The sequence below is a fragment of the Myiozetetes cayanensis genome, unplaced genomic scaffold (genome assembly GCF_022539395.1).
Source record: "Myiozetetes cayanensis isolate MyiCay16 unplaced genomic scaffold, myiCay2020 scf6-25, whole genome shotgun sequence".
In the NCBI taxonomy this organism is placed as follows: Eukaryota; Metazoa; Chordata; class Aves; order Passeriformes; family Tyrannidae; genus Myiozetetes; species Myiozetetes cayanensis.
Genome location: NW_026087853.1, coordinates 48,339,128 through 48,361,140, shown reverse-complemented (window position 1 = coordinate 48,361,140; position 22,013 = coordinate 48,339,128). Strand labels below are relative to the sequence as shown.

General features: G+C 40.5%; 2 protein-coding genes across 6 annotated transcripts in view; one reads left to right on the top strand and one right to left on the bottom strand.

Annotated features, from left to right (window-relative positions):
• Window positions 1-22,013, top strand: part of KCNC1 (potassium voltage-gated channel subfamily C member 1) — a 127,397-nt gene that overhangs the window by 97,320 nt on the left and 8,064 nt on the right. The window contains exons 3-4 of one of the 5 annotated variants that reach the window (XM_050335839.1): window positions 8,675-8,863; window positions 11,364-13,010. The exons of 1 other annotated variant lie outside the window; for it this stretch is intronic. In XM_050335839.1, coding sequence (XP_050191796.1) covers window positions 8,675-8,863; window positions 11,364-11,374 — 200 coding nt within the window. In that variant the 3' untranslated portion in view covers window positions 11,375-13,010. Of the gene's footprint in view, window positions 1-8,674; window positions 8,864-10,833; window positions 13,011-22,013 lie in introns of those variants that run through there. 3 more of the 5 variants (XM_050335837.1, XM_050335838.1, XM_050335841.1) reach the window with 3 other exon arrangements.
• SERGEF (secretion regulating guanine nucleotide exchange factor) overlaps window positions 19,908-22,013 on the bottom strand; it is a 152,919-nt gene continuing 150,813 nt past the window's right edge. Inside the window, 1 exon segment of the mRNA XM_050335845.1 lies at window positions 19,908-22,011. Within this exon segment, the coding sequence (XP_050191802.1) occupies window positions 21,977-22,011 (35 nt within the window). The 3' untranslated portion in view covers window positions 19,908-21,976.

Sequence of the window (22,013 nt, the reverse complement as noted above, 5' to 3'; positions counted from 1 at the left end):
TTCTCTTTCTCTCTTTCGCTCTGTTTGTTAACATTTACTTGTTATTATTGTGCGTTGCTTGCGACTTGTGTATGTTACAGAGTGTCACATTTTATTCTGTGAAGTTTTTCTCCAATTTCCATCAACCTGAGCTCCATGTTGGGCAGCCGAGGAGATTACAATACAGTTCTTTAATGCAAAAGAACAAGGAATGTCACAGACTATAGGTAACTTCACTGAGCTTGTGACACAAAACCTGATGCGAGGTATTAATGCAAAGAGTAAGTACTTGGTATGAAAATAGAGCTACTTAGTTAAATTACTTTCTTTTTTTTTCAGATAGTCTGCATGAGAAAAATTAATTTTCATTACTCTCCAGCAGAAAAAACTCCCAAACCTACCAATGCAGGATTTTTTCACTGCCATTTTGAAAACCAGTGATGCCCATGCCGACATATAACTGTTCATTTTCAACCCATGTTTTCTATGCTGTTCTTCTCTATGCTATACTTCCTTCCATACACTCCAAGTCATAATTTCATCATTTCATCATCCTTTGTCTGTGGTTTAATATATCTTTTCCATAATTCTTTTTCTAATTTAATATAGATACATCCCTTTCACTCTAAGGACCTGATTTAACAACAACAAAAATAAGCCCCTACCCATGGGATCCACATTTCTTAATCCTGCATGAGGCTCTGGAGCCTATAAAAATTGATTTCTGTAGCCAAAGATGGTTTGGCACAGAAACATAATTTCACTTCGTTGAATGATGTCCTGAGCAAAGTATTTTGTTTACAATCTCTCCCACTTACCCCCAAAAACTATGTTAAAATAACAGTAAAAAATAGTTGATGGGCATTACTGAACATTTTCTAGAGAGATAGCATGGAGTTTATTTCTTATTCTTAATTCTCAGAAAATTCAATATGAAGTCAGAAATCACTATAGCCATGTACCAACTCAAGAAAAGCCTATTTTTCTCAGTGTGAAGTTCCTTTACTACCTGATTTGTTATTATGCTCTGACCCTCTCTTAATCAGTGAAGAAGCACAGCAGAGTTTAGATGGAGTCTATCATAAAAAAAAAGAGTGATTTAGAGTGATGCAATTGATGATTGGCCAATGAATATTAATGGGCAGCAAATACTATCTAGGCAACTAAAAGAGAAACAACTTGCTAACAGAAGTGAAATTTGAATTAAAGAGACTCAAGAGAGTTGGGAATTTAACTGTAAATATTTCCTTTCCAAGCAACATCCCAGAGAGAAATCACTGAATCACAGAATCATGTAGATTGAAAAAGACCTCTAAGATCATCAAATCCAACTATGAACCCAACACTGCCAAGTCCACCACTAAACTATGGCCCTAAGTGCCACATCTACATGGCTTTTAAATATCCCCAGGGATGGAGATTCAACTACTTCCCTGGACAGCCTGTTTCAATACTGGGCAACCCTTTTGGTGAAGAAATGTTTCCCAATATCTTATCTAAACCTCCCCTGGCACAACTTGAGGCCATTTCCTCATGCCCTATTTCTTGTTACTTGTTACCTGTCTACAACCTCCTTTCAGATGTTTTCAGCGATCAACAGATATCAAATCTCTGTTTTCAGAGATCCTCTGAGCCTCCTTTGTTTCAGGCTAAACACTCTTAGCTCCCTCAGCTGCTCCTCATCAGACTTGTGCTCCAGACCCTTCCCCAGCCTTGCTGCCCTTCTCTGGACACGCTCCAGCACCTCAGTGTCTTTCTTGTCATGAGGGGCCCAGAACTGGACACAGCACTTGAGGTGTGGCCTCACCACTACTGAGTACAAATGGTCCTGCTGGCCACACTATTCCTGATCCAGGCCAAGATGCCACTGGTCTTCTTGGCCACCTGGGCACACTGCTGGATCATGTTCAGCCAGCTGTCAAACAGCATCCCCAGGTCCTTTTCCACCAGGCAGCTTTCCAGTCACTCTTCCTTCAGCCTGTGGTGCTACCTGGTGGTGTTGTGACCCAAGGGCAGGACCCAGCAGGCCTTGTTGAACCTCATCCAATTAGCCTTGGCCCATCGATCCAGCCTGTCCAGATCCCTCTGCAGAGCCTTCCTAAACTCCAGCAGATCAGCGCTACAACTCGATACTGCCAGCAAACTAAGGGCATACCCTTCATCCCTCATCCAGATCACAGAGAAAGATATTGAACAGCACTGGCCCCAACACTAAGCCCTGGCAAACACCACCAGTGACCAGCCACCAACTGGTATAACTCCATTAACCACCTCTCTCTGGGCCCAGCCGTTCAGACAGATTTTTACCCAGCAAAGACTGCACCTGTGCAAGTCATGAGCAGCCAGTTTCTCTAGGAGAGCACTGTGGAAAACCTCTGCCTCATCCACTGAGTGAGTCACCTTGTCATAGAAGAAGATGAGGTTGGTCAAACAGGGTCTACCCTTCTTAAACCTAGGCTGACTGGGCCTGATCCCCTGGTTGTCTTGTATGTGCCACATGATGGCACTCAGGGATGATCTGCTCCATGACCTTCCCGGGCACTGAGGTCAGACTGACAGGCCTGTAATTCCCTGGATCTTTCTTCTAGCCATTCTTGTAGCTGGGCATCACATTTTACAACTTCTAGTGAGCCAGGACTGATGAGAAATGATGGAAAGTGGGTCCATGAGGACACCCATGAGCTCCCTCAGTACCCTTGGATGGATCCCACCAGCCCCACAGACTTGCATGTGTCTAAGTGGTGTAGCAGGTCACCTACCATCTCCTCTGGCAATATGAGGGCTTCATTCCAGTCCCTGTCTTCCAGTTCAGGGGACTGGTACTCAGAGAACAACTGGTCTTGCTATTAAAGACTGAGGCAAAGGCAGCATTATGGAGTTTATCCTTTGTCACTGTGTTTCTCCACCCACCCAATAAAGGATGGAGATTCTCCTTAGCCCTTCTTTTGTGGGTAATGTACTTATAGGAAACTTTTTTTTTTATTGTTTCTTATGACACTGGCCAGATAAGTTCTAGTTGGGCTTTGGCCCTTCTTTTTCTCCCTGTATAACCTCACAACATCCCTGTAGTCCTCCTGAGTTGGCCTCCCCTTCTTCCAAAGGTGATAAACTCACATTTCTTTTCTGAGTTCCAGCCAAAGCTCTCTGTTCTGCCAGGCTGAGCTTCTTTCACCAGCTTGTCTTTTAGCACATAAGGACAGCCTGCTCCTGCACCTTTAGGATTTCCTTATTGACTTCTCTGCCCTTCAGGATTGCCTCCCAAGGGACTCTGTCAGCCAGTCTCCTAAACAGGCCAAAGTCTGGCTCTGTAAGTCCAAGGTAGCACCAAGTCAGCACCAAGTCCTGCTGACCCTCTTTCTTACTCTCCAAGAATGAAAAACTCTATCATTTTGTGATTGCTATGCCCAAGATGGCTTCCAAACATCATATCACCAACAAGTTTTTCTCTGTTCACAAACAACAGGTCCAGTGGGGTAACTTTCCTAATTGGCTGACTAGGAAGGTGAAATCTAGGGATATAAAGTCAGCAGATATTTTCAGATGATGAGCAGCTCTTAACTCCTCCACAAATCAAAGTAAATATAAATCCAAATACTTGGATTCGTACTCTTAACTTAATCATAATCATTTGCTTAGCACAAGAAGTATTAGGCAGGCAAAAGCGATGCTGCAAAACAAGGATGCAAAAAGGAATGTAAAATCCTTACTTCTTTTCTTTTTTTTCTTTTTTTTTTTTTTTTTTAGAATAAAGGCATACAAAAAATCTGTTCTTCAGCAGCCTCAGTGCTCCTCTACTTCCCACTTCCAGTTAATAGGCTTGTAGTTAAGAAAAGCTAGAGCACACCTCTGTTCCTGTACCTTTCTGTCACTAGCCCTAGAGACCAGGAAAGCCATCATACCAAAAAGAGTTTCCCATTGCCAGCATAATATGACATAGCTAATGTTTGCCACGGTACCAGCCCTTCTACATCACCAGAAAAGTGTGAGTGGACTAAAAACACAAGGGTAATTAACTCAGAGGACAACATACCAATTCTTTCTTCAGGGATCCAGTTGGATTAAAGGTCTCTGCTGTTACGGACCTCGTGGAGATCTTTCTTCATAAGACACTTCAGGCAGCTACTGTGTGTGCTAGGGTTAGTGACAGGTTTAAAGTGAGCAAATGAAAATGACCTTCAAGTTCTGAACTGGAACCAAAGGACACTCTCAATTGATCAGGAGTGGCACTAGCCACAGACATTAATCCTAGGTTTGGGATCAGGCCTATAAGAGCACAGTTGAGATCTAGACAAGTTGTAGATTAATGTTTAGGTGTACATGGAGCAGTGGTGTGGAATGTAACTTTACTCAGACAAGGTTTCCCCAGTAGCAACATCTTCATCTCTCAAGCAACTCACTTTCTCAGTTCTGGCCCTTCTTTGCACTCAGTTGCTCCTGCCTCCTTCCTGCCTGTCAACCCCTAATCTTATGACAGGGCTCAGAGCCCTGAAGTCACCTGAGCCTTTGCAGAATGGCAAGTGGCTGCTCAGGGACGTTGTAGATACTCAAACTCTCTGTCTCTTTCAATCTTTAAACAAGGACAGCTGGGAGAAAGATAGTCTCTGTTCTTCTCTAGGAGATTGTCAGTGACCTAATGCAATCGAAATAAACCAGCACTATGTCTCTTAATTGCTGTGTTTCTGATCTAGGGCTGAGAAACCTCATCTTCTTTAGCATAACGTGAAAGAATCTGTCATGGCCCTTGTAGTCTGATACTGACTCATGGGTAACTATACATGGGTACCATGCTATGAATTGTGGGGTTTCTGCCCTGTTTCAGTCAAACCTACAACCCCCAGGAGAAAACAGTGTGAATTGCGACCATCCCTGGCCCACACCTCATTTCTGATGATGTCTGAAGTGAGAAGGGTAGACCAGGAACTTGCTTCTTAGCAGCTGTTGAAGAATGGCAGTGTTTGCTTAAGGGAAGAGGACTGCAGTGACTTTCCCAGTACAAGAACCATTTCTGTACTAGTACACATTTCCAAGCATAGATTGAGGAAATAAATATATCATTGATACTCTGGACATAAGATGCAGTTCAAATAGCTGGAGATTCAGTGTCAAACCCTGGCTTATAATCAAAACCAGCAGCACTGGTAAAGCCACTATGACAGTTTGCAACCATTTGCAGAAAATTTGCAAAAAAATTACAAAAGAGATGAGCCGTGCAGCATCAGGTACCTGGGCAGTCTCTACTGTGCTTCTCCACAATTAGCAAAGTACACTGATGCAAAATCCAACAGTTCTCCTGAGTTTTGCATTGAAACACCCAAGGGATTTGGATGTGAAAAAGGATAGAGATAGGAAGTGGAGATGGATGAGACAGGACAAAAACCAAGTGGAATCCACACAACAAGGTAGTTGAGAAACAAATTACTCACCTGGGAAATATACTGAATACTTTCTTTAGCCTCTAAGCCAAATCTCTGCAAGAGAATGTTTAAAGTTGATGCAGTTAACTAAGTATTCACAGATATGACAATTAGGGAGATAAGGTGCCAAGCTGAGAGTCAGAAAATGTTGTTTTAAATAACCTCTTAGCAGTAGGCAAGTCACTTCACTGCATGGTAGTTTTACCCATCTGTAAGACAGAGGTGAGAATATTGACTTTTCTTCATGGAACAGAACCTAAAGAACAAAAAATGCTGTACAAGCCTAATTCAGATTCAGCTAGCAGGGATGAAAAGACTCATGTGAATTTGGCAGGCCAGAATCAAGCCCTAGAACTTTCAAGCACTTAGAAGTAGTTGTCATTATATAAATAGACTGGTAGCCACCAGACATCAATGGTTGTAGTAGTTTTGCTTCAACTAGAGTTCTCTCAAAGACAAGGTAAAACATGGGAAATGCAAACATGCAAATGGAAACTTGAGGAAATCAAACTAAAATAACGTAATTTCATTCAATCTTTATACCTTATTCCTAAAGTTGTTCAGCATGTAGATCTGCTAATGAAAACAATGAGAACTCCTCATTGTATTGATGTCATCAGAGATGTGTTCTTTATTCCCACAACAGATTAATCACATATTAAATACCAAGTGATTGTTGAGTCCTATCTCCAGAGAATTAGGTGCTGTAGCCAGTGGTTTGGAACACAGCTACTCTTATTAACACTTACTTATATACACCAGCAATAGATGCAATCTTCTGTGTTGGTAATTTCTCTGCTTCCTAAATATTTAGCCAAATTGTCATTATGGATTAGCACTGCTATCCAGAATGTGAACCCTAAGGCATGGCCCATGCATGTAACGTTCAAGGGACATTAGTAGGATAGTTCAGTAATTTTTCCACATCTCCAGCTACTCTGTTCTCTTCCTCTTGAATAGAAATAAAATAACAAGGCTGTGGATCTTTAACAAGCATAGAGAAAAATTCATCAGTGTGAAGGGACCCTGAGGGGGCTGCAAGAGCAAGTTCCAGCTCCAGTTGCTAGAGATTTATAATGCAATTTAAGAAATTAATTCAAAGAAAGTGAATATTCTTGCCACTCAAGCACAACAGAGCCTGCAAGCTCCTTTCCAAAAGGATCAATGGCTGTTACCAGTGAGCAGCCTGACCCACAACCACTCTGCTCGGAGAGCTTTTGAGCTACTGAAAACGGACCAATTCCCCCTCCATCACTAACAATTTAGCTTGCAAACCTGGGCTCAGGAGTAGCAGTGGGTGTCTCAGAGATTTCAGTGCAGAGCTCTGCTGACACATCTGCCTCCCTCATTTCAGGATTAGAGCCATGAGCCTGTAGCAGTAGAGGTTTATGAAGCAGCCCAGTTCTTTCCTCATCCCCAAGAGGACTGCAGCTCTCCCCAAACACAGTTAAGTGATTTTTAAATCAACGGCTCAGTACCTGCAATGTCATGGTTACTATGGCAGCCGTGCCAAGTTTTTGTGCAGAGTGGTATTAAATAGCAGTGAGTATTATGAACAGAAAGGAATTGCAACTCAGTGGAACCTTACGACTTTAGAATCATATTGAAATTAGCGTCCACAAGTATTAAAATGCACCTATAGCTTCTACCCCTTTTTTTTAATGTATTGAGACACCTAATTATTTCATTGCTCACAAAACATTACTACCTCCCTCTCTGGGGAAATAACTGGCTGATTCTGCAGAAAAAAAAGAGGCAGAGGTGAGATCTGCAGAAAAGGCTGTTTATGTTGTTACAAGCCAGTGACATTTAAATAGAAGAAAGATAAGGGCACAGAATGCAATTACTAGTGTTTGATAGATACGTCATATACATGTGTGTGTGTGAGAGAGTGTGCACGTGTGTGTGCAAAGCAACAAATATAACTTGAAAACACTTTTGCCTTCTACTCATCTCTGTTGTCCATCAGAGGATCAGAATCATCTCTCCAAACCCTACCTAATGTATTTTTTTCCTTGGGTTTGTTTTATTACTTGGCTTCAAAATAACTGAAAAATAAATGACAGTATTATGTAGCGCTCAGAACAAGCTAGTATGTGAATCTAGAAGAGGCACTGAAATTAAGTCTATCTGTTGAGTTTGTCTTTCCTTAAAGACTTGCAGAATCACCCATTGCCTTACAGTGTCTAGGTAATAAGCATTGTGCAACCGAGGTGTAGGATGCTGCCAGTACCACTCAGTTAACATATCTCAGCATTTGTGGAGCTTCAGAAAGCACATTCTGACTGTTTTTCCTCCCTTCAACCAAAATACTCATATCGAGCTGTGCCATATTTCGAGTATATTCTCAATACACTAATTTGCACTTTAAAACCCTAAAACAAATACTCCACTAAACAGCACTTTAAATTGTGTTATAAATGTAAAATCAGTCACACAGAGAAAACATATGATTCTCAGTCTATCCTCATGGGAATGCGTGGAGCAAAATGGGAAAATCCGACAACCTATTTTCATTACTTAGAGCCAAGAGTAAATTTTACTCTATCTAGTTTCCAAATTCGTGGCCTGCTGTAGTGTTTTCTGTATGTAGTGTCCTGTGCTGGCATTGCAAATACGGTATGTGTTTCAAAGGAGAACATCAGAAAATGGATTGTTTTTTCTTAAATCCACATTCTGCTGTTGTATTTCCATACGTAACATACTCTGTGTGTCTAAAATGTGTACAGCCATTCTGCATGACTGATACTGGAAATGCTATAGAACCATCTCGGTAAATTTTGGGGAGGGGAAGAGCAGGAATTTCCCCTTCAGTAATATTGCACACGGGTACAAATCAGCACAAACAGAATATACTCAAATTCTAAAACACAACTCACAGTCCACTGCCTCTCCAGAGCTCTGAGTGACAGTAGGCTCCATGACAAACCGGTCATTCATGCACCATCCGACGTCATGCGAAAACATAATCTGATTTCTAACCGCAGTCTTCTGCTCGCAGGACTAGGAACCAATGCACGCCCGTTTCTGAAAGTGCCCCTCTGTGCGGACATACAGGTGGCTGCTGTTACACCTAACGTGATCACTTTTTGTTTCTCCTCCCCCTTTAACAGACTTTATTTTATTTTGGTGCAGTGCACATGAACGCAGTGTCTAGGACAGATGTGCTACCTTTTATAGTTTCGCTATAGAAGTCTTTAGCTGTGAACCCTTAATTTGCAGCTGGAACTCTAATAAACAGTTCATAGTGTTTCAATAGCCTTCTGCTTATATGTTTGAAGATTCGAAACTGAATGGTGAGGTGGCCAAGGCGGCGCTGGCAAACGAAGACTGTCCCCACATAGACCAGGCTATTACGCCTGATGAGGGCCTGCCCTTTACGCGCTCTGGCACTCGGGAGAGATATGGACCCTGCTTCCTCTTATCAACCGGGGAATATCCCTGCCCGCCTGATGGAGGAATAAGAAAGGGTATGTAGCTGGGGTCCTGTGACCATGTAGTTAGCAACCGTTTTGAATACATAAGAGAAAGTCAGCTGTAGCTGTAGCACGCGATAGTGCGCTTGCTGTAGAGATGCACGTTTGGGCTGGAAACCACCACCTGATGTCTGCATTTGGAGTTTCTAACCTATTTCTTTCAGAAAGAAAAGCCTGAGGAGCTGTAACTACCCCGTGCAGCTATGCTAGGCAGTCGAGTCTTCCACCCCAGCTGGTGCAGTAAGCTTTAGTGGAGGATGCTCTACTATGCCCATAAATTAGCCCGTCCTCTAAGGAGAGACCAATTAACATTTCATAGCAATGAAGGTTTGCCACTTGGAAAGCTCACAGATCTTGCCAGACTCTGAGGAGCACAGACTTGGAGGTGGCAGACAGAAGTGATAAAACAGAAAAGCAAAAAACATCCTCAAGAAATGCGAAATGATTATTCGGCTACCTTAACAGAGCATTAAAAAAAATTATTTAGGTATTCATAACTGCTTAGTTCAACAGAGAAAGAAAAGCATGAACATCTGTTGGCACAGGTATCTTACAATTAGAAAATAATCCATCTAAAATCCTTTCATAAATAAATCATTATTAGTTACTTTCTCAGACTTCTGACAGCTACGAATATCTCAGAAGTAACTTCATTTCACTTTGCTAATGGTCAGAATAATCTATTTAGCAACAGAAATCAAATCATAAGAAAAAACCCTTCCCTTCTTAAAACAGGCTGTTGTGTTTAAATAATGTCACGTGAGGAAACCGTGCAAACCAAAATTAGAGTTACATCTATATGCATTAAAGTTGATAACGAATAGGAAATTTGGAAAAGAAATCTCTCTCTTCAAATCAGTGTTTACCACTGGTGTACTGTACATAGTATATGATATAGTCGATATTTTAAAACTGCAAAGATTGTACGATGTAACCATACACTGAGTATGGAGCATAGAATTCCCATGTGCCATTTTATGATGGGCAATAGTTATAGTAAATGCCAGTTATAGATAGTGTACGTATTTATAAGTTTAAAGCTTATCATCAACAGATATAGTAGGACCACAAGACTTTCATATGAAAGTATATCCTCTAAAATTTACCTTTGTAGCAAAGCGTTTTACTTGATTCTGTATTGGATAAGCATTGGCCGTGTTCATTCAGCCTGGGCGAGTTCAGGTGGTTCCAGTGGATCAGGAGAACACTCCAAATGGCACATCCTTTGGGATGGGGAATGTATGGTTTTCACGATGCACTGCAACCGCCTCTCGTTACTGAATGAAACAGAGGCTGGTTGGCTAAAGAGTAATATACGTCAGCATATTGTTGGCCTGTTTGAAACACGTTGAGAGCATCTTAATTGTTGTTCCAACAGAATTTCATCCATAGTTTGTGCAACTCTCTGTACACTTGCTGAGCTGTTTACGTGCATGTCTGAAAAAGAAGCGAGGTGGGGGGAGGGAGGGAGGAAACAATGCATGCAATCTTTTGTTTACTTTTTTTTTTAAATGCTGAGAACAAAGGAGTAGTATCTCTATAGCAACAAAATAAATTCTATGCTGCCTTTTCCCCCACCCTGCCCCCAAAGATACCAGAAACCTTAATTTTGCCTGAGGTAAAAATGCATGAAGTGGAAGGGAGAAGTATGTGTGAGTGTATGATGGAGACATAGAAAATCCCTCCCACTGACTCTTTTGTTTTTTTAGGGTACAACCATGTTGCTGCCTGTAGGATCAATTACATAGCCTGACCATCCCTGAGAAATGATGATTTTAAAAAAAAATACATATTTTAAACTTGTTCTGTATTTCAACGGCCTTCTGAGTCACGTTGCAAGCGATACTACTCTCGGCATGTCAGTGCATGCAGATGCTATTGAACTGGCTACAATGTTGACCTCATTCTTAGTCCATTCTGTCATTGATCCAATGCTGTACTTTGCATTTTTCTTTTAAATGAAGGTTACGAAATGTCACGGAGCCTTAACAGCATAGCTGGCATAAGTGGAAAAGCGATAGGATTATCCTCAGTGTCTGCGCCCTACAGCTCTCCTAGTCCAGTGAGACGTTCTTGGTCTCCCATCCCATCTATTTTGTAGCATGGATCAGTAGCAGAGAATGGTCTAAAAAGCTTTATTTTCAATTAGCCTATGCCATGTTGCATATAGTCCAGGTGACTAAGTCTGAAGATGCAATGTCTCACAGTAGCACCTGCTGGAAACGGTGTTACTACTGATGCTAGGTGACAACACTCCTAAATAGCATTCAGATGACATAGGCAGGCATTGGCGTAGTACTGGTGGGCCATACGTGCTGCATGGTATCAGTACATAGGATGAAGGGTAGATGCACCAGATAGTTTCCTTCCTGGTGCATCCTGCTAGTATGTGCTTATTTTGGCTAATGGTGGATCTACTGGCTCTGTATGGAATGGGTTAGGCATTTAGTCGATGCTGAAACATGCCAACGATGGAAGATTTTGCTTTTCTCAGGATATTTTTGAGCCATAGGAACCCTGCAGGAGTTTGAGCAAACAAGCACAGTAGGATGAAACTTTGCATGGGCACCTGTTGTAAGCTGAAAGCAATACTCAGACACACTGTAGAGAGGTCTCAGTCTGGCTGACTGCATGGAAAAAAAAAATCCTGTTGAAGAAGAATATGGCTGCCTCTGCATGTAGCTATCTCACCTTTTCCTCCTTCCTTTAAAACTAAGATGCCGAGCTTGATGTGAAAAGCACAGGGAAGAAGCTCAAGTACTGATTGTATTCTTTACATGCAGATCTTTGCAAAGAAAGTCCAGTCATTGCTAAATATATGCCAACAGAGGCAGTCAGAGTGACCTGACAAGGCAAGATGGAGATGAACATTGATGGCTAATAAACATCTGTGTGGAACTGTGCAGGCATAGAAGACCTTCTCATTTGGACAAAGTTAACTCGCTCCATGCAGGTTTTATGGATGATTCTTCATGGTTCTGGAGTTGTACTAGAGATGCAGGCTTTTTCTACGGCCAAAATGTAACAAAACTGTAGAAGATCTTTTTTTTTTTTTTAATCTATTTTTTTGTTCCATAGCATGAATTGCATGAAGATAAAAATGAAAATGAAAAAAAAAAACAACAAAACAAAACAACAAAACAAACAAAAAAAACAACACACACACAAGAAACACTGCAAATGTATGATTAAGGAGAAAAAAAAAAGCAAAGTTATATATTTTCTTTCAAAGCTCTTTACTTTTACATACATTGTTGTAGCCAAAATGTAAAACATTATAAAACTGTACATTTCTTTGCTATGGATCGCTTCTTTTTGTATACAAGATACAGAGTAATGGTTTTAAAAAGTGCAATCAGGCAGTCATCGGTCATATTGACCACGCCTTCACAGTTCATCACACCGACATGGAAATCAAGAACTTTTAATCCAACTAGAAGTGTATAAAAATAAGAAAAACTTTTTCCTGTCTGTTTTTGTTGGCATGCTTGTGACACATGGGACCTTCCTTCGGACCTGACAGTAACAGCTGGGTAATTTTCCAGCTCTGGTTATGTTGTATTTTATTGATGTATAGATCCGTAAAGACCCTTCATAAATTGTTCATATTAAGTAATCAGTATGAATTTTAAACAAAAGAGGTGTTATTTTAAAACTGGGACTTATAGTACAAAATCAGGAAAATACTCAAGTATAAATGGTCTCAAAGTTTAAGAAACAAACCAACAGCATTGTATGCAATTTAGTACTGAGTAAAATGCATGCACAATGTTATGCAAAACAATTCTAGCATGAAAATAAATTTTGTATCATGGTTTCAGTGCCTGCTGTATAGTGTAAAGGGGAATCCTTTTCTGAAGCAATCAGGGGTTTCCAGAGACTTGCTTCTAAAATCTTGAATAAATACAGTGTTCTCAACAGAAATGTAGGAGAAAAGCTTGGTATTGCTTTGGTTCTACAATGCTAATTTTGGTTAGTAGATAATAAATGAAGCCTGCAAACACTTGATACAACCGATGTCTAAAGAATTTGCACCATTAGTAATTTTACAAGGGAAGAGTAAAAAAACCCTATAATTATCTAGGTATCTTCCTTTTCCCTCCCCCAAAATAATAAATGTTTGTCTTTTTAGCTGATTAAATGAATTTAGTTTTTCTTACTTCTTTGGGCCCCGTCCTTCACTTGTTCTTCACTGAGCCACAACAGTCCACCTGACACGAAACTGAAAGAAATCCAGGTGTCTGAGTCGCACTTGATTTGCCACATAAAACATGCACGAGTAAGAACTGAGAATCATAATGGGATTAAATTTCATTTTAGATGCTACAAAGACAACTATGGACTATGTGTCGGCAGCATTCTAGTTGCTTGAGCATTTTTGGTAAAGTACTTCTATACAGGAAGGATACACACCTTTATCCTCATGTGAGGAACTTCAGAAGAGCTGACAACCTCCTAGGCAAGCCACAGCATCTGCAACTCCTGATGAGAATGGGAACGTAAAGGAATAGTATTCCTACGGTCTGGAGGAAGTAGAGATTAAATGCACAAAAACCCAGAAGAAACACTCATGGCTCTGGTAAGTGCTAAATTAGAAACAACAAAACCAACTGCAGCTGGATCTTGTCTTCACAAAATTCTACTCCAAAAGGAAAAATAAGGAAGACCTCAAGCTGTCTTTTAGCAATAGAAGAAAGGCTGATAATCTGAATTTGTACATAATTAGAACAGCCCTTTGTAGTCCTTGATACAGCATTATGTACTTGATTTCTACTTTAGTTTCTCCCAGAAACTATTTTTCTCACACTGTCTCTATGCTGTCATTCTCAGAAGATAAATTTCTTACCTCCAGAGGTAGATCCAGGTTCATCCAGGATTTGCCTAACGAACATCTTTTCCTCTTACAATGCATTAAGAATCCAGAAATAGATTTATCTGCCCCATTTTTTATTTAACTCTAGCTCAAGGTCCCAGCACAAAGGTAGCTCAGATTCTTCATTATAATAAGGAATACTAACAATTCAGCCCTGTAAATCCCATATAGGTCTTTCCCTTCCACTGCACTTCACATATACCTGAGCCTTAGCTAACAGGTTGGGTACAGCTGTCATTCTGTGCTGCTTTTTACATCTACCAGTCCTGTTTTCATTTAGGTACATTTAGGTCCTCTCTGCTCATTCTGATTTGAGGTAACTGTGTCTTTTGGAGGACTTTTATAAACCATTCACAAACAGAACAGCACTTACCATCCACTGTCCTTCAGGAGATGCCCTAAAGCTCAAGGTCTGTCTAACCCGAGAGTTCCCCTTGCACAACACAGGGAAAGAGAGAGACAAGAAAACTGGAAAATCTCAGAAGCCGTTGCACTGAGTCCTGACACTGAATCCTAAGAGAAATTTACCACATCATCCCAGCCGCCTCGCAGTTAAGGAGCTTTTGCTGGGGTATTATTAAAACATTAATTCCTTCAAGCCTGCCCCCTCCCCCTCCAGGACGTACATATCTTTATTAAAGCATTAAAACTATGCATGTGGGTAGATTCTGACTACAGGCTTTCAATGATGCCGCCAACTACTTCTGACTTCACACCACAGTAAGAACAGAAGTAGGTTCTGCAGTTCAGTTACACTCTGTTTCCTGCTGGAAATGAAATCTGTGTTTCCTCCGCTGTAAACTCAGCTTTCGGCAATGAACTCCCAGCTTTAAGACCCAGGGCTGGTCCTTCATCTGAATCCACTGGCAATTAGTGACTTATTACTTGCTAACATTAAAAGCACGGCTCAACCACACCTTCTATACCTACAGCTTTTCCTCTGACTACGTGAGGACTCATTTTTTTCTGGACCAACCTGGTGTGTCTCCACAATTACAATTACAACTTCAGACAGAATAAATTTCTGAGGGCTCTGTTCTCTCCAAAAGAAAAAAAAAAAAACCACCAAAATCTAGCTAATACCGCTGTGATAACAGTCAGCACAGCAGTCATTAATCTGGATAAAGTGATTTTTCACCTCAATTGCCTTCTCTCTTCCTAAAGTTTCAGCGCCAAAAAGAAAATACTTCACTGAAACAAATGGCTGCCAGGACAAATGAGCAGACTGAAATGCAGAAGAGAGCAAGCAGGGCTAAGGCAAGGGCATTCAGAAAGGAAATGAGCACAGAGCTGCTCACAAAAACAGATGTCCTGAAGAAAAAGACAAGTGCAGTTATTACTCTGCCAGTTTGCATATCCCTTTCCTAGTTTCAAAACAAGGCAGCCTACCTCTCTGCTTTCCATATATATCCTGGAAGGAACTTTGTCTCTGAGCTCACACACAAACTACCTTCTCTTCATGAAAACATACTTAAATTATACAGGTTAATTTTAGGTCACTCACTTACTTGAGTTTGGGAACAAAATACGTTCAGAAGTCCCAAAGCCTCAGCATTCATCTAGGACCATAGGGTGCCCCATTGGTCTCTTAGGGAAATACAAATATTTATTTGCAATTAAGTACAATATTTGAATTCAAATGGAACTTCAAGTTAGAACTGCATCTCTTGACTTTCTTTATCTGACAAAGCAAATGCTTTAAAACTAAGCGGATTCACATGACCCCCATGGGAAGACATATTTCCTGGCTCAAGCTGGCAAAGTCAGGTTTTCAACCCTCAGCATTCACTTGAACATTGAAAAAACTTTATGCAAGTATAGAGGTCCAAATATCTCCAGGCACCAAATATTAAGAGCATGTGCTCCAAGGCTTCCACTGTTTTTTCTGCTGCCCATGAAGCACAGGTTAGAGATTCCGTAGGCAGCAAAGTATTGGAGTTGTGTTAGCTCAGCTGTCACTCTAAGGCACCTGCACAGCTTCTAGACCCCAAAGGGCTTAGCAGGGACAACACAGTCTGTGCAGAGGCTGCTGACTGTGAGTCACAGCAGCACAACAGGAGACATGGCTTCAGCCCAAGCAAAGCAGCTCCGCAGGAGCCACGCTTTGCCACGGTGGTGTCAGTGCAAGTGGGTGGCTGGAGAAGAGGCGGCAGTAGCAGAAGTGGGAAATGAGAAGGACACAGGACGGGTTTGGAAAATGGGTTATGTAAGTAGGAGTGATGGAAAGAGAAATCAGTAGTGAGGGGGAAAGAAGAGCAAAGAAGCAAAGAGTGGCAAAAAAATCATCAAAAACCACTAGCCTAGAAGGTAGAACTTTGGCCGGGGATTCAGGAAATGGGAATTTCATTCTCGACTCCACTGTGGATGTGCTGGGTTACCTTGGTTGGGGCAATTCAATTTTTTGTGCCTCAGCTTCTGTTTCTATGAGATTATCCTTTTTTTAAAGTGTTCTGATGTCAAAAGAGGAGAGGTAGTATTTAAAAAGGAATAGTTAATATAATCCATCTACTCAGAATTAAGGCTCCAGAGGAGAGAAGCGTCTCTCCATTATTTGAAAGATGCCATGTTTCCTTGTCTGCAGAAGAGCATAAGGCTCCTGTAGGAATCCCTTTTCTTCTGTGCTTTAAAGCAGAAGATTATTATGGAAAATGATTAAGCACCCACACAGTTAAAATGACAGAGCATTTTCATTATTGATTGGCAACTCCTCTGCTGCCCTAATTTAGGTACCACATATCTTCATGCATTCAAATCAGTAAAAAACAAAACAAAAGCTAAACTCACTTGACATTTGCAGCCAAAAGCTAAAGTCACATCAGAACATTAAAAATCTCCCTGTCTTTGGCCTGTCTTCTAAATACCACACACACACACACAAAAAAAAAAAAAAAAAAGAGAGAGAGAAGTAAAACCAGAGTCTTATAGCAAAGTGTTCACGTACAGTTAAAACTTTATGATGACCAGGGAGTATTTGAATAATACTGAACTGAAATTCTGCCATTTCAAATTCCAAAGTCTCCATCCCAAAACCTGCAGACAGAACTCCTCCCCAAAACTGCATAGCATCTGAATATCAAGGTGGCCCACAGGCAAAGCAACATGGAAACATAGGACAAACATGGAAATGAATGGAGGGAGAGGCCAACATGGGAACTGGACTTAGACACGACCTTCTCCCAAACTGCAAAGGCTCATGTGAAAATGAGATAGATCCCAACATGCCACAAAATAAAAATGCCTGAGGAAATTTTGCAAAATAAACGTCACCCCTGCAATTTCTCATCCCCTAGCCAGCTTTTATTCAGGAATAATTACTCTGTTGCTCTTGTTTCCAACCAAGCTGAAAAATACATTTTCCCAATACTCTAAATTTATGCTCCCTCAGTCTCCCACAAGGAAACGTGGTTCATCCAGGCCATGATTCAAACATAGAGACTATTTTCACTGCTGCATATTTTCAGTCACATACTCTATTTTGATGTTCTACAGAGGCACTGATGAGTAAAAACCATCTCTGCATTAAAAACAGGTGAATGCTGAGACAACTGATGTATGAACCTGAATGAAATGCACAAATAGCTCAAGAATGTGCCTGACTTGAATCCTTCAATATGGAAATTGGTTACAAAATAACAATGGCTTTACACATGCAGTTTCTCCAAATTAACTTCAAAGGCACATACAATAAAGACTTCCATTTTCAGTTATATTCATCCAACAGGTTATTTTCTATAAAACCAAAACATTGTAATTCAAGGCTATTAAATAGTTCTTTCTAATATGGAGTAAAACAAGATCAGCATTTATCAGGAAATAAGAATAGAACAAAAGCTAGAAGAGCAAAGCTTGTACTACCTTTTTTTTGCACATGCAGCAAGATATCAATGTCAAAAGTTAAAATGTTAAAAAGTTAAAATTTTTGTGTCAGCTAGACTTTTCAGCAAATTTGGTGTAAACACCACTTTTCCACTGTGCACATTTTGAAGTGCAATCAAAACCACACAAGATGATTTTCTACCCCTGACTCCATCCATTCCAAGTCTTTGGGAAGCAAGACTTACGTCTTCCACTTCAGTATTTTCTTTTTGCCTTTACAGGATTTTCACCTGCTCTGAACTATAAGCTGGTAGTAAATAGCAGATGCATGACTCAAATACTGATGAAAAATACTGGAGTACTTTTCAAGAAAGTATCTAGTTAAAAGAAAAAGCACAAGATTTGCTAAGAGAACACGGGACTTTTTAGTGAAAACATGACATCGCAATTTCAGTGACAAAGATCTGCCATCATCTTGATTTCTAATACAGAAGAAAAGGAACTGGAAGTCCCAAAATTACTTAAGTCTTGTTTAAATCAGATCCGGAGTTCATGAAACTGAATAGAAAAAATAGTAAGCACTAGATTAATGCTGGAATAGATCAAAGGGCTGATCAAAAAATTTCTGAGACTGGAAGGTGAGGACAGATGTTACTGTTCCAGCTGAGGAGAACTGGAAATTTCAAGATGTGCTCTGAGTGAGGAAAAAACCACCCAAAATTGAAGGGTCAATAGTTCACATTGTTATTAATAAAGAGTGGAGAGGGAGAACAATAACATCCAAGAAACAGAATAGCTTGTCTCTCATCTCACTCCCACCACACTGACAGGCTGGAATGCTGCTACACCTGTGAGATTACTCAGTCCTCAGGACTTGTATCTTGACTCTGTCTTCTCCCTCCTTTTCCCTATGTTTAGTTAACTATGTAAGGCTCTCTACTGACATTCATTTAAATATTTTTCCAGGTCATCTGTACATTTAAACTAATCTCCTTCATCTGTTTTCCATCTTCATCTTTAAGTCTTATAACTCAAAACATGTCATATAAAGCACAATGAAATCTTCCTGTCCCTCCCCCCCCCCAATTTCTCTATGCTCAAAACATGTACTTGAACAAAATCTCCTGTCACTCGTGCAGAAGTGACCTTTATGGTGGTTGCAGATGGCATGAACTAGTCAGACACCAACAGGACTGACAATATGCAGATGGAGGAAGGAAGTCAGTGCCATATAAGAAGTGGTGACTGGGCAAACCAGAAGAAAGGCAGGATTCAATTCTTCTTTCAAATGAAGACAGTTTGAATACAGGGTCCAATGTTCTAAGCAAAAAAGCATCAAGTCACTCAGGCATGCTACACAAAGTCAAAAAAACATCAGTGACCATCAAGCAGGCCAAAAAATCCTCCAAGAGACAGAAACTTCTGACACAACACACACATCATCCTATTGACATTCTTGAAAATGGAACAGGAGGGTCTTGCACAGGTACACATGGAAGCTGCACAGAACTCCCAGGATTTCAAACAACAGAAGGGCTCCCAACATCTTCCTTCTCCCCCCTCCAGCCCAAGAGCCTGAAAGTTCTCTGAAGATCAACAGTTCACAAACAGTTCTCCGTCGTGAATGTCAGCTCACTGGGGGGGGGTTTGCTCATCTTCGAGAAAGTGAGGGGAGAGCAGCTGCACAGACACTTGCTTACCTTGTTCCAGTGTCTTTTTATAAATACCTGTGTTACAAACCTTGTCAGTTCATTTGCATCTGAACCTGAGCACAGAATGCTTACATAAAAGGCTTGCCTTGTTTATCACAAAAGAGCTGCTTAAAGAACTCTGTCTGAACTGCAGAAACATGGGCATAGCACACTGGCTCTGCGTTTTGCCTTGCAGAGACTGACCTTCTCCATCAGGACATCAACAGGTAGCAGTCATAAGCTCTGGACACCAGCAAAGGAGGGTTTTTTTCCCCACTTGATTAGGAGTTTTTCACTCTGTGCTCCTTTCCTTACAGAGAAAGCCTTAACTGATTTTGTACAGTGCTTTATTCTGCAAACAAAGCTACTGACATACTAAACAGGGCATTAATTTCTGAAAGAATGAGCAACAACATGGTTTTGACATTCGATTATGTTCCTTCTGCAATGAATTCTATTCACTCTTCATACTACAGCAGCATCTAGAAGTCCTGACCAACAAAGCATTCAGTACTTCCCAAAATTTTCAAAGATGAAGATGCGGGTCAGCGCAAGGAACAAACCAACGTACTTCTTTCTTTCCTCACCATATCACCCCACATCATTCGTTGTGTTCCAAAAGTGAGTTCGTGTTACAGGTGTGAAAAACTGAAAAACATTTCAAATAACCAACTCACATTTATTTGTTACATAGTTTGTTGGACTCCTCTGAAATGAGCTGCAGCAACAGCACACAGAGTCGAAACACGTCCAGTCCAGGAACCCCAATGTAGGGCACACATACTAGCTGTGACTAATGAAGGAACAGAATTGTTTAGAGGACATGATTACTGGAATGAGGGAACATGTTTATTTGGTACACAGGTTTTGGAGAAAAACAGAAGCAGAAGCCTCAGACAGGACTGCCAAAAAAAGCATGAGAAACTGTTCAGTGCATATAGAAGAGAGGCTCCGGTATCCTGAAAATGGCATTGAGGACAGTCAATAAATAGCAGCTTAGATAACTAAAAGTACAAGAAGTCACATCCTGGAACAGTATATTGCCATGAGGAACCACAACCAACACAGGGGTTAAAAAACCCACCTTACAATAGAAGTCTCAATTTTACACTTTTTGCAGAGGACCCATTTGCTTTTTCTTACCAATTCTTTTGGTATCTATAATAGCTAAAATCCACTTCATAGTCTGTTCAAGTTTCTCATCCATCAAATAGAAAAATAAAATACCTTTGAAAATGAGGCCATGAACTCTTAATTGCTGTAAAACCAAGGGTGAAAAAACCCTTGCAGCCTATATTATCACCTTAATTCCTTCCCCTTCATGTGTAAGCTGACACATCATTAGAAAGTCTTCCTGTCCTATTTCCCAAGAGCCTTTCTCCGAGTATTTTTTAATTCTGTAAGGCTTCTTCCCTGGCAAGCCTGCTTTAAAAAGTAAACCACTGTTTAGCAACAGTAGGTCTCATTAAAAGGTGCATTTACCACCCAGTAGAACTCTCTATATTTAGAACTTGAAATACATTGAGTACCACAGCAAATGTGGGTGGTAAACACTCAGTTTAATAGCATCCAATGTATCTGAGTGAAAGAAGCAGTTTTATAAATAGCTTCCAAAATTTTGCTCAGCACAGGCAGCTAATAATATCTGAATATATTTTATTTCATACTTTTTCATTTCTCCTACCAAAACAAGTGTTGAGCCTACGTTCTCTTGTCAAGCACTCACCTGGAACAAGTACTGTGGGCATGCCATGAACAGTAACTTAGCTGGGATGTGAAAGAAGTGAGAACTAACCTGAAATTATCAGGATTACTCTGGTGTGCCTTTTAGGTTGGGGAACTTGTAAAATATTTCTGGTTAGATTTTGATGTCTTCCTATTCAAAGGCAGCTGGAAGTAAAGGAGTTCCGTCCGATCAAACTGTTGTCGACAGCTACAACTGACTTACGCTCTTTGATAAGAATTTTTAGATTGTGTCCAAGAGCTCTTAGAATTTTTCCTTTCCCAAGCAGTAGCTTCAGAAGCTTCAGGTTTGGTTCGCAAGTTAATGGTAATTCACACAGATCTGCATCCCTCTAAATCTATAATAAACTGATGCCTGGCACAGAACATCAGAAATATTGCTCCTTTCACAGTTTAATCAAGATAAAGCTAGTTCAAAAGGGCCTCATTTCCCCCTTTTACCAGCCTTCTAAATTATATAACTTTTTTTTTTTTTTAATCCTAATCTTCTGTTTAAAATGTGTGTATGCATCTATTTATGTTCACTGGTGTTTCTTTGTGATACAAATGATTTTTTGAGCTGCTGGGAGCTCCAGCAGAAGTTAGCGGGTGCAACATATGCTTATCATGATGTAAAGATGCAATAACAAAAGACCACCTTCTCAGACCATTTCCTCAGACTGAATTTATACACCAATGATATGTGAATAACAAGTTGGTTTCTTCCCCAAAGCCTTCTTAGGAGAACAAGAAGTAAATCTGTCTTCAGTTGTTTTGCTTCGAGGCAAAATGTTTGTAATTCTATCTGTGGTAAGAAAGTCCATTCCTGCAACAAGAACCCACGACACGATTTTTCAAGTATTATAGTTTTCTATGCATAGTTGTTCCTTTTAGACTTAGAAAAAACATCTGCACTTTTCAACTATTGTGTTAATAATCATGGGCAGTTCTCTTGTAGCTCTCCTGAGCTACGCAACCCAAAGATGTCCACACAAATCCATGATGTTATGATTCCAGGTGTGCTAAGTCTAATGTGGAGTCT